Source organism: Suricata suricatta, chromosome 13 (genome assembly GCF_006229205.1).
Source record: "Suricata suricatta isolate VVHF042 chromosome 13, meerkat_22Aug2017_6uvM2_HiC, whole genome shotgun sequence".
In the NCBI taxonomy this organism is placed as follows: Eukaryota; Metazoa; Chordata; class Mammalia; order Carnivora; family Herpestidae; genus Suricata; species Suricata suricatta.
Window position 1 is genome coordinate 35,747,032 of NC_043712.1, and position 11,832 is coordinate 35,758,863.

General features: G+C 44.0%; 1 protein-coding gene and 1 long non-coding RNA gene across 4 annotated transcripts in view; one reads left to right on the forward strand and one right to left on the reverse strand.

The window, feature by feature from the left end:
- Positions 1-9,412: 9,412 nt before the first annotated feature.
- Positions 9,413-11,790, reverse strand: LOC115276790. The gene is made up of 2 exons (XR_003902088.1): positions 11,676-11,790; positions 9,413-11,380 (listed from the first exon to the last, which is right to left on the reverse strand). It is a non-coding gene; the product is annotated as an uncharacterized LOC115276790 (long non-coding RNA).
- Positions 11,345-11,832, forward strand: part of CD72 (CD72 molecule) — an 8,135-nt gene continuing 7,647 nt past the window's right edge. Inside the window, exons 1-2 of one of the 3 annotated variants that reach the window (XM_029920889.1) lie at positions 11,345-11,555; positions 11,645-11,752. In XM_029920889.1, the coding sequence (XP_029776749.1) occupies positions 11,474-11,555; positions 11,645-11,752 (190 nt within the window). In that variant the 5' untranslated portion in view covers positions 11,345-11,473. The remainder of the gene's footprint in view (positions 11,556-11,644; positions 11,753-11,832) is intronic. The other 2 variants (XM_029920888.1, XM_029920890.1) reach the window with 2 other exon arrangements.

An 11,832-nucleotide genomic window follows, 5' to 3' on the forward strand; every position in this document is an offset into this window, starting at 1 on the left:
CTCAGACACCTTCAGAGGAATCCCATGCCTCATCTCTCTAGCTGGTCAACTCCTTTCCCAAATACGTGGTAGTTCTTTTCCCTTCTGTAGCTCCAGGAGTGCATTCCTTAGTGGTCTTCTTTCCCTGACTGGTGTATGATTCCAGCCATAAGGAGTGCCCTATTTCTGGGAAATTCCCAGGGGCAGATCATTAGGTGAAGCCACAAGAGCCCTCTGGAGTCCCAGCTTTCACCCTCTTCCTGAAATTCCAGCTAAGAGGATAGAGGATAAGCCTAAGACCCAAAAAGGAAAAGTCTTTGGGACCAACAAATGCTCAAAGATTATAAGTTCTTAAGGAATTACTTATAGGTGGGGCCGGGCGTAGGAAGCCATCCACCCAAGACTTTTCCCGCCCTTGGCCTTGCTCTGTACTCCTTAAAGAGGAGTCTAAACTTCCACGCTTGTTTTGGCTATGAGGAGGGAAACAGACCTGGGACATGGAGAGAAGCCAAGTCTTAATAACTTCATTTGAACCTTGGATCCAGACATGACCAGAGCTAGATCTGCCTTATCAACTTTTTGGTTATATAACCTAATGCATTCTCTCTCTCTCTCTCTCTCTTTTTTTTTTTTGTTTGCATAAGTCATTTTAAGTTAGATTTTCTATCTCTTGCAACCACGAGTTCTGACTAATGCTGTGGGGGAAAGACCAGTACACCAGGGCCAGTGAAAGATGCTGAACCTCTGAGATCTTTCTTCCCTTATGGCTCAACTCCTCCACCAGCTACCCTCCTCTGACTTACTTAAATGTACTATTGTGCCATTTGACCCTAAAATATTTTGCCTATTATATGCCTCTTTCCAGGCTTTTAATATTTTTGTAATAGTTTTTATTTATGGAGAGACAGAGAGAGGCAGCGTGAGCAGGGGAGGGTCAGAGAGAGAGCGGGAGACACAGAATTCAAGCAGGCTCCAGGCTCTGAGCTAGCTGTCAGCACAGAGCCCAACGCGGGGCTCAAACCCACGAACCATGAGATCATGACCTGAGCCGAAGCCAGACACTTAACCGACTGAGCTACGCAGGTACCCCTTTCCAGGCTTTTAAATAACTAGAATTCTATAGCTGGGAGGAGGCTGACAGATCTGGCCCAAGCTTACACCCACTGCAGGAACCACCCCACCACTTTCTTCTTAAACATTTACAGAAATAGGGACCTCACTACCTTACCAAGCACTCCTTCGCTCCTTTCCAGTCTTTCTTTTCTTGAGAGAACTTTTTTTTTTTTAATTTGGAGCCGAAATCTGCCTCCCTGTTATTTTGTCATCAATTCTGCCTCCTGAGCTACAATCATACAATCACTCTTCTCTCTCCCATACATGACAACTCTGATGGATAGCCTAAGTCTTTATTTTTCCCCCTTCCCAGGAAAAGCTTTCTAGAGTTACTCTTACAGACCTTATGTGAAGCCTAGTCATCATTCCCACTGTTTTGCTTGAGCAGAGTCTCTCTCTTTTAAATTTACTTTTTTTTTTTTTTTTTTTTTTTTTAGAGAGGGTGTGAAAGTGTGAGTGGGGGAGAGGGGAGGAAGAGGAGAGAGAAAATCTTAAGCAGGCTCCATGCTCAGAGGAGAGAGAAAATCTTAAGCAGGCTCCATGCTCAGAGCAGAGCCTGATGCAGGGCTTGATCTCACGACCCTAGGATCATGACCTGAGCCAAAATCAAGAGTCAGATGCTTAATCAACTGAGCCACCCAGGCACCCAAACAGAATCCCTCTTAAAGTATTCTGTTAAGCAGTGAACATAGCACTGGCACACACAGCGGAGAGCCCATCTCCTCATTGGGCACCAAGTCTACGGGCTTTGTTTGTAAGGAATAGACTCCTTTAGCCTGGCTTAAAAGTGAAGGGGTGTTTATTTTTAGGACACCTGGGGCAATTAGGAAGCCAACTGGAGTGGGAATCACAGAACAGTGGCTATGGTATGTCTGGGTCTCTGCAGACTGTTATTGGATTTCAGATCTCAAAGCTCAGCATCACTGGGGACTTCAGAAAAAGGAGTGTGTGGGTCTTCCCACTCCTGCCCCTCCTGTCCCACAGCTCAGATACTCTCTCTGACAGGGTTTCTGCTTCTTTTATTCCTACTTTTTCCCCACTTTGCTAACTTGCTTCCTCAGCCTCCATTATAAATTCTCTATTTCTTGTTTTTGCTTCCTCATAACAGCTTCATATTTTCTCCCCTGACTCATGATCTCAGTTAAATATTTAATTATAGGAATAGTGTGAGCACATGTGTTAAAACAATCAAATAGAACTGAAAGGTATACAACAGTGGTTCTCAACCAGAAGTGACTCTGCCCCCTGGGAGACACTTGGCAACATTCAGAGACATGTTTAGTTGTCACAGCTGGGGACCGAGTGCTGTTGATACATAGTGGGTAGAAGCCAGTGATGCTGTTGAACATCCTACGACACACAGGTCAGCCATTCATCATACAGAATTTCTGTCCCCAAGAGTTACAAGTGGTGAGGGTCAGGGGCACTAGGGTGGCCGAGTCGGTTGAGCGTCCAACTTTGACTAAGGTCATAATCTTGCGGTTTGCGAGTTTTGCCCGGCATCGGGCTCTCTGCTGTCAGCGCAGAGCCCACTTCAGATCCTCTGTCCCCCTCTCTCTCTACCCCATCCCTACTCAAGTGAACTTGCTCTCTCTCCCTCAAAAATAAATAAGCATTTTTAATTTACTTACTTATTTTTTAAGTTAAAAATTTTTTAATGTTTATTTTATTTTTGTGACAGAGAGAGCATGAGCAGGGGAGGGACAGAGAGAGACACACACAGAATCTGAAGCAGGCTCCAGGCTCTGAGCTGTCAGCACACAGCCCAGCATGGGGCTTGAACTCATGAACTGTGAGATCATGACCTGAGCTGAAGTTGGACACTCAGCCAACTGAACCACCTGGGTGCCCCTTATTTATTTATTTTCCATAATTTTTTTTAAAAAGTGCTGGGATGCCTGCGTGGCTCAGTAGGTTTAAGTGTCTGACTTTGGCTCAGGTTGTGATCTCACGATTCATGAGTTTGAGCCCCACATCAGGCTCTGTGCTAACAGCAGAGAGCCTGGAGCCTGCTTCAGATTCTGTGTTTTCCCTCTCTCTGCCCCTCCCCTGCTCACCCTCTGTCTCTCTCTCTCTCTCTCTCTCAAAAAATAAATAAATGTTAGAAAATAAATATACTGGCACAAAAACAGACACCTCAGATCAATGGAGCAGAATAGAGAACCCAGAAATGGATCCACAAACATATGGCCAACTATATGCAAAGGCTATCCAATGGAATAAAGAAAGTCTCTTCAGCAAGTGGTGCTGGGAAAACTGGACAGCGACATGCAGAAAAATGAACTTGGACCACTTTCTTACACCATACACAAAAATAAACTCAAAATGGATGAAAGACCTAAATGTAAGACAGGAAGCCATCAAAATGCTTGAGAAGAAAGCAGGCAAAAACCTCTTTGACCTTGGCCACAACAACTTCTTACTCAACACATCTCTGGGGGCAAGGGAAACAAAAGCAAAAATGAACTATTGGGACCTCATCAAAATAGAAACTTCTGCACAGTGAAGGAAACAATAAGCAAAACTAAAAGGCAACTGACGGGATGGGAGAAGATATTTGCAAATGACATATCAGCTAAAGGGTTAGTATCCAAAATCCATAAAGAACTTATCAAACTCAATACCCAAAAAACAAATAATCTACTGAGGAAATGGGCAAAAGATGTGAATAGACACTTCTTCAAAAAAGATATCCAGATGGCTAACAGACACATGAAAAAACACTCAACATCACTCACCATCAGGGAGATACAAATCAAAACCACAATGAGCTACCACCTCACTCCTGTCAGAATGGCTAATATTAACGACTCAGGCAATGACAGATGTTGGCGAGGATGAAGAGAAAGAGGATCTCTTTTGCACTGCTGGTGGGAACACAAACTGGTGCAGCCGTTCTGGAAAACAGTATGGAAGTTTCTCAAAAAATTAAAAATAGAACTACCTTATGACCCAGCATTCCACGCACTACTTGGTATTTATCCAAGGGTGTGCTGTTTTGAAGGGTCACACATACCTCAATGTTTATAGCAGCACTATCAACAATAGCCAAAGTATGGAAAGAGCCCAAATGTCCATCAACAGATGAATGAATAAAGAAGATGTGGCATACACACACACACACACACACTGGAGTATTACTCAGCAATCAAAAGGAATAAAATCTTGCCATTTGCAACTACATGGATGGAACTAGAGTATATTATGCTAAGCAGAATTAGTCAGAGAAAGACAAATTTCATATGACTTCACTCATATGAGGACTTTAAGATACAGAACAGATGAACATAAGGGAATGTAAGCAAAAATAATATAAAAATAGGGAGGGGGACAAAACAGAAGAGACTCTTAAATATAGACAACAAACAGAAGGTTACTGGAGGGGTTGTGGGAGGGGGGATGGGTTAAACGGGTAAGGGGCATCAAGGAATCTACTCCTAAAATCACTGTTGCACTATATGCTAACTATCTTGGATGTAAACTGAGAAATAAATAATTTAAAAAAGAAAGAAAGAAAATAAATAAACAAATAAATAAATAATAATAAAAAATTTAAAAAGTGCCGAAGTTAAGAAAACTTAGCACTGAGTGGGGGAGGGGGGAGTAAAAGGCTCTTCCCTCAGCCCATTCCTACTGCCAGTTGTAGTTCCCAGAGTCACCTATTATTAATGGCTTCTGTTTTTAAGTCTTTTGGTGATTATCACTGTACCTGTCGATAATACTTACACTACTTAGATCAAGGGGAGTCTCAGTATATGGAAACCCGCTCCCTTCCACAGTCCATCTGACAACTCCCAGCTAGAGAGGATGAACTTTAAAGGGGCTCTGTTGAGTTCCTGGCAGAGAGAATTTCCTGCAGACCAGTTTCTGGAGAATAGCCTCAGAGCCAAGAACAAGGACCTTCGGGAAGGCAGCAAGTTCCAGAAACAGCCGCCTTCCCAGGAACAATCAATGGCTTTGCTGAGTCTCTCCAGCTCTCTAAAAAACTAATGGTGGATTAAATTTCTCAGCTTTTGAGGTCAGGAGAATGCAGGCAAACCAGTGGGCAGAGAGACCTGCTGGAGGAAACAAATGAATCTCTGACTGAATGGGAGCCTGGAAGAGATATGTGTGAAGGTTAAACAAAAGATTTACCTGAGCTAGAAAATGTGATATCAGCACTAAAAATTTCCATACATAAATCAAAGGAGAGGATGGTTACTCCTAACCCCCAAAAGAGGTCCAGAAAATTAAACAGATGAAATATCTCAAAACATGTAGCAAAAATATGGAAATGCAGATTATGTGGTGAAAGATGGGAGACTGAACTAGACCCAGGAGATTTAGCCTGCAAATTCTATGAGTTCCAGGAGAAAAGGAACAGGAGAGGAAAGGTTATAATGAAATAATAGGTGAAATTTCCCTGATCTGAAGAAAGACATCTCTTTACAGGTTAAAATTCCTGAACTCTGAGGATAAGGGACATCTTACACGTTTCCAAGCAGAAAGAAAGTTCTTTCTTCTTACGTGCAACTCTGGAAGTTTAAAAGACAGCAAAACGAATAGAGTTAATGGAAGAAAAGGCCTGCAGCCAGGACCCACCCAGCAAAGGAGGAAAGAAAGATATCTGAAGATTTGTAAAAAATATTCAGTATCTCATCTGAGAAATACTTTTAAGAAAAGACTCTAATGAAACAACACATGAATTATAACAGACTTCAAGACAGGGGAAGGTCAAGGGAAGAGGAAAGAAAACAGTGGAGTGCAACGAACCATGATCTATTATTTATATCTATATTTCTATATATGTATAGCACATCATTTAATGCTAAAACTCTTGAAACAGAAGGAATACATCCATTGTAAAGGAGCTTCTAATTGGGACTAAATCATCTCAAGAAAACTCTGGGATCAGGTGGTGAAGGTAAGGCAAAGTAAGTGTTCCACGGATGCGAGTGGGGGAGGAGCAGGAGGAAAGGTAGTGAAAGTAATCTAAAGACCATTTCTTATTGAGTTGGGGAGGAAGTAGAAGGTAAGTAAAGTATGATGGAAATAGTTGTTTTGTTTTCACATACTAGAACAATCATGTGCATCTATTTTAGAGAAAAGGGCAAAGGGTGGTAACTATTAATAGAATGACAAACCCCAAATTAACAAGGAGAAAATGGGATGAACAGCCATTCATTCAATGCAACAAAGGTAAAGAGGGGTTCACAACCATGTCTACAAATTCAAAAACAAGTAAAATGGAAATAAATCAAATATATCACTCAGTAGAGTAAATATGAGGGGACTGAACTCTTCCATTAAAAGACTCTAAGGCTTTGTTATAAATCAAATTCTGGTCAATGCTACTTAGAAGAAACATACTTAAAGCAAAGTGATCAAGGGAACCTGGGTGGCTCAGTTCGTTAAGTGCCCTACTTGGGTTCAGATCAGGATCCCACAGTTCATGAGTTCGAGCCGCACATTGTTGTCTGTCAGCAAGGAGCCTCCTTCAGGTCTTCCATCTCCCTCTCTCTATGCCCCTTGCATGCACTCCTTCTCTCTCTCTCTCTCTCAAAAATAGATAAACAATAAAGAAAAAAGGCAAAATGATAAAGATTCAAAATAAAGATATTGGAAAGAGATACCATGTAGATAGACAGAAAGCAGTGGTAATACTGGTATCCAACAATGGGAATTGAAGTTACTGCCTGGAAACGGTTGAGGATTGCTTGCAAAGGGGTAGAAGGGAACTTTTAGGATGATGGGATGATGGGAATCTTCTGTATCTCGATTGTGCTGGTGGTTACATGACTGAATACATTTGTCAAAACTCTTAGGACTGTACACTTAAAATTGATAAAATTTACTGTGTGTAAATTACAGTAAAGCTGGTTAAAAAAATTTTTTTTACATTTATTTATTTTTGAGAGACAGAGAGTGAGCAGAGGAGGACAGAGAGAGAGGGAGACACAGAATCTGAAGCAGGGTCCAGGCTCAGAGCTGTCACAACCCAGAGCCTGACGCGGGGCTCCAACTCACGAACCACGAGATCGTGACCTGAGCCAAAGTCAGCTGCTTAACCAACTGAGCCACTCAGGCACCCCAGTAAAGCTGGTTTTAAAAAAGAACAAAATTATAGTATTTACAAGATTTAAATGCTTAATGAAAAAATAAAAATAGCGTAATACCAGATACCCTCTCAATTACCCTGTATTATATATGCCCCAAATGCTATAAAGATAGCAAGTTTAAAAAAAAAAGAGAGGAAAAAAAAAAGGGAATTTCAATAGATTACAAAAAGAACAAGAAACCAAAAATCATCAGGAAATATCAAAAGCTGACATGAATGAAATGGAGAATCAACAAAAATACTAAAGAGCATACATTTTAAAAAGTTCTTTAAAAGGGCTAATAAAATAAACCTCTTATAAGCACAAGAAAAGAGAAAAAAGGAGTAAAAATAGACAATATTAGTTATGAGAAAGAAAATATCCTGATAGAAGAAAGAATTAAAGGCTTATAAAAAATGTGCAACTTAAAATTCCTTATCAACTAACTTGAAAATTTAGAGGAAATGGATACATTTTAGGAAAGATGTAAATTACCAAAATTGGCCCAAGAAAAAAGAAGAAAGCTTGAATTGTTCAACTTATCTTAGGAAAGACTAGAATTAAAAAGGTGATTAAAAACCTACTTTTGGAAAAGATTGCATTCAAATGGCACCAGAGCTAAGTTTAATCTATTCTTAAATAATGATAACTTCCAAGGCATTTAATTTAGTCAAAACTATAGGAAAAGAAGAAAACCTCCCATATTTAATATTTAGAGCCAGCCTAATTTAATACAATTCCTAATAAAAAAATCTAAGTAAAAATAAAAAGAGGGAAACTGCTGAAATATAACCCAAACTTAACAGCAAATATTGTTCTCAAGGGTGAAATATTAAAACCATTTCCATTAAAATCAACATTTAGACAGAGATGCCTGCTATTATTCTCATTATTTAACATCTCTTGGATGTTTTACCAAATTCAGTAAGTCCTTAACCACATTTACATTTTTGTCAAGTAAAATAACATATTCACAGATTCTGGGGATTAAAGTGTGAACATTTTGGAGAGGCCATTATTCTGCCCACCGTGCTCTGTCTATAGATTAGGGCCTCCCAGAGCCAGTGGACTAAAGTAATGAAGATGGATATAACCTGATTTTCAGGGACTCAGGAGACTTCCTTGACTTCTTGATGTGGGCTGGACTTCTTTCCCAATGTCCTCAAGCCGGGCTCCCTCCTCTTCTCTACCTTTACAACCCAGTCCCTGTAAGGAACAGTGGAGAGGCCAGGAGAGAGCAAGAAGCGGGCTGTCTGTGCTCATATGACAGAATGGCCCTGGAAAAGCTGAAATGCACAGCACTGGCCTTTCAGCTCTTAAAAGCCCCCACGCTCTCCTGATATTTAGGCAGGTGGAGGCACAGCCTGAGTTACAGTCCTCCTCTCTGATATCCAATCTTGAAAGGTAATATGAGGGGCGCCTGGTGGCTCAGTCAGTTGGACCTCCGACTTCAGCTCGGGTCATGATCTCATGTTCGTGGGTTCGAGCCCTGCGTCAGGCTCTGTGCTGACTGCTCGGAGTCTGGAGCCTGCTTCCGATTCTGTGTCTCTCTCTCTCTGCCCCTCCCCCTCTCATGCTCTGTCTCTTTCTGTATCAAAAATAAATAAAACATTAAAAAAAAGGTAATATGAATGCCAATATTGCAAAGGCCCCATGTGACACACGTGAGGATGAAGGATCCCACTCTCACACCCTGTTTAGAAAAGAAGGCATTGAAAGGGAAAGCAGAATGTTATAAAGAGACATATAACCATCATCAAAAGAGCTAAGGAGGGCAGAGATACAGGCCACAACCGCTGAGGTTGTCTCTGCCATTGCCGGGGCACAGTTTAGCTCACTCCAGGTGCCTTTGGGTACCCCCTCTCCTGAAGCCCCTCCATGGTCCCATTTAGGCAGCATATCCATTGATTCTCTTTTGAGCACATACTGGAGACTTGGTTTGGTGTTTTACCTGGCATCCAGGCCATGTTCACTTGTGTATTGGTTCTGAAAACTGGGACATTATCTATAGTTTACTGAATTCCTGCAAATGTTCCTGCAAAACAGATCTATATACACACTGCCCCGCCCCCATACACCACAGATACAAGTCCCCTGACCGCCCCCACCCACCCGTGTCACCAGCTGCTCTCTGTGCTCCCACTCATTCTCACAGACCCCAGAGGCCCCCAGGGAGCCACCAACACGCACCATTCTCCGTTATATGTAGGAGGTCCTGATAGGGTGACTGGGGGAGGCGATAAGGTTGTTGGAAACTTTAATCAAGCAAGGACGGTTAACAGCTGCAGGGACACCTTAGGAAACAGTGAGCCTTAAAAAAGAAATATTTCTGTAATCTGTCCCCATGACCTTTTAAGACTTTTCTGAAAATGGCCTCTCATTCCCTGCCACGGGACAAAAGAACAGCTCTCACAGGCACCCTTCAGCCCACAGAACCCTCTGAGCTTAATCTTGCCAGCAGGCCTTGACATAGATGCTCACCTCACACAGATACCCCGACAGACTGCAAAGACCTGGGGGTGCAAGTACACACGCGCACACTCACACAGGCACATACCTGCCTCTTCTCAGGTGACAAATGTGATTTCCTACCTCACTTTTTCTGGGTGGGCTGTGGGATGCTGCTGGGCAGAGCTCTCAACAGACCTGCAGGGCCCATTACAGCGCCCTCCACACCCCACTAGTCATACACGATGGCTGTTGGTGTGTGGTGAGCACCTCCTTCCCCTTCCTTTTTCCTCCGCACAGAGGTGGCAGTGTGTGAAGAGGTTCTGCGGGGGCAGATGTTACCTACTACAAGTGGTTTTTTCCGCCTACATACCTCATCTTGTTCCAGCTTCTTCCCACCCATGGAAGTAAGCCCTTTGGGGTCACGTTAGGGAGCACCTTTGAAATACTGTTCAACACCCCCTCCTCCCCCACTGGTTTCCCTCTCAGCTAGGCCCTTGGCACCCATGAGGGCCTCCCAGCCCCTGTTCTTCTGCTACGAATGCTCCCCTTTTGCTTGGGGCTGGGTGTAAAGGGGCAATGTTGAGACTTTTTTTTTTTTTTTTAAGGAAAACCTCTAGAAGAAAGAGAAAACACTAAAACCAAACTAAGAAAATATCAAAACCTCAGGTCTAGAGTCTGTGAGTTCAGCCCCAACACTGCTCTGTGTCCTTGCCTCCCTTCTCAGACGCGGCGGCCCTTCTTTACCTCCACCCCACTCCTCTGTTCACCTGCTCCCGGACCCCCCACAAGGGTTTAGAAGTGATCACTGCTGCAGGACTTTCCAAAAGTGCACAAACTGTGGGTTGTCCCTCATCCTCACCCCCCACCCAGGCCTATCCCCAAGCTTCTGCCTCCTGAACTCAGCTTGCTGGACCCAGCTTGGCTGTCTCGAGTCCAACAGAGGGCAAGAGGGAATGAGGAAGGGGCTGTTGGCCGAACGTGTGATCGGTAGGGAACAAAGGTCCAGAAGGCCAGGGAAAGTTTGTGAAGAGGGAGTCTGTTGGGAGTTTATCGAAGAGAAGCCCTGTGGACCCAGATCCTCTGCATCCTCCAAAGGGCTGTCACATTGTCAGGAAGGGCTTTGGAATAAGAACCTTCCTATGTGTGAGGTCCTTGGTGGCTCTGAAGGACTACAGCTGGAGAGGAGCTGAGTCTACCCTGACAGCCCCCAAACTGATGGGGAAATGAGCCCCACCAAACCAAGGTTCTCTTTCTGGGAGCCTGTATCTGCCGGGAACTCCAGGATGATGAGAAGCAAGAGCTCCAAAGTAGGGTACCCCAACGTGATGGAGAGGATGGAGTTCCATTCTAGAGCAGTGACTGAGGAGATCCTCTGTGTTTAGTTGGGCACAAAAGAGCTCTGACAACACATAGATTAGCCCGTGGACAGAGCAGCCAAGAGAAGAGCATGGGGCGAATCAGGGTAGATGATCAGGAGGATAGGCATTTAGAGCCCAGTACTGCCAAAGCGGGTCTAGGGTGCATGGAGGGGGAGCACAGGAAGGACACAGGGACCTGAGTGGTGATCCAGTGACACCTCCAGCCTCTTCCCACATGTTCTGGACCTCAGTTTCCCATCGCTGTCCCTCTGGTAGAGGCTTAGGGATGCTGTCCGCTTCACTGAACCCATCTGTCGGAGACTTGCTCACATCTTCCTCTTTTGTAACTGGAAGTCATAGGGCAAAGCACTAAGCTGTGCAGTCACAGAAGGAACACAGAGCCTGAGTGTGAAGAGACAGAGGGGAGAGTGTCAAGGGAAACTTGGGGCCAGTGGAAGAAGGGGGAGAAGGGTGGGAGCAGAGGTGCTCAGGGCCATGGCTGAGGCCATCACCTATGCAGACCTGCGGTTTGTGAAGGCTCCCCTGAAGAAGAGCATCTCCAGCCGGTTAGGACAGGGTAAGGGTGGAAGAGGCACCTTCTTGATTTTGCAGCCTTATGCTCCTTCATGACCCTACCCCCACCTCCACCTTTTCTCTCCTCTCCAGACCCAGAGGCTGATGAAGATGAGGAACTCACCTACGAGAATGTACAAGTGCCTTCAGTCTCAGGTGGGCCCTTGAGCTTGGCCTCTTCTGGAGTAGGGAACAAAGCAGGTACAGAAAGCCCAGAGCGTGTATATTTGGCGGTGGGGTGTGGGGGGGGGGGCGAGGAGAGCTGTGTCTCCAGCTGCGAG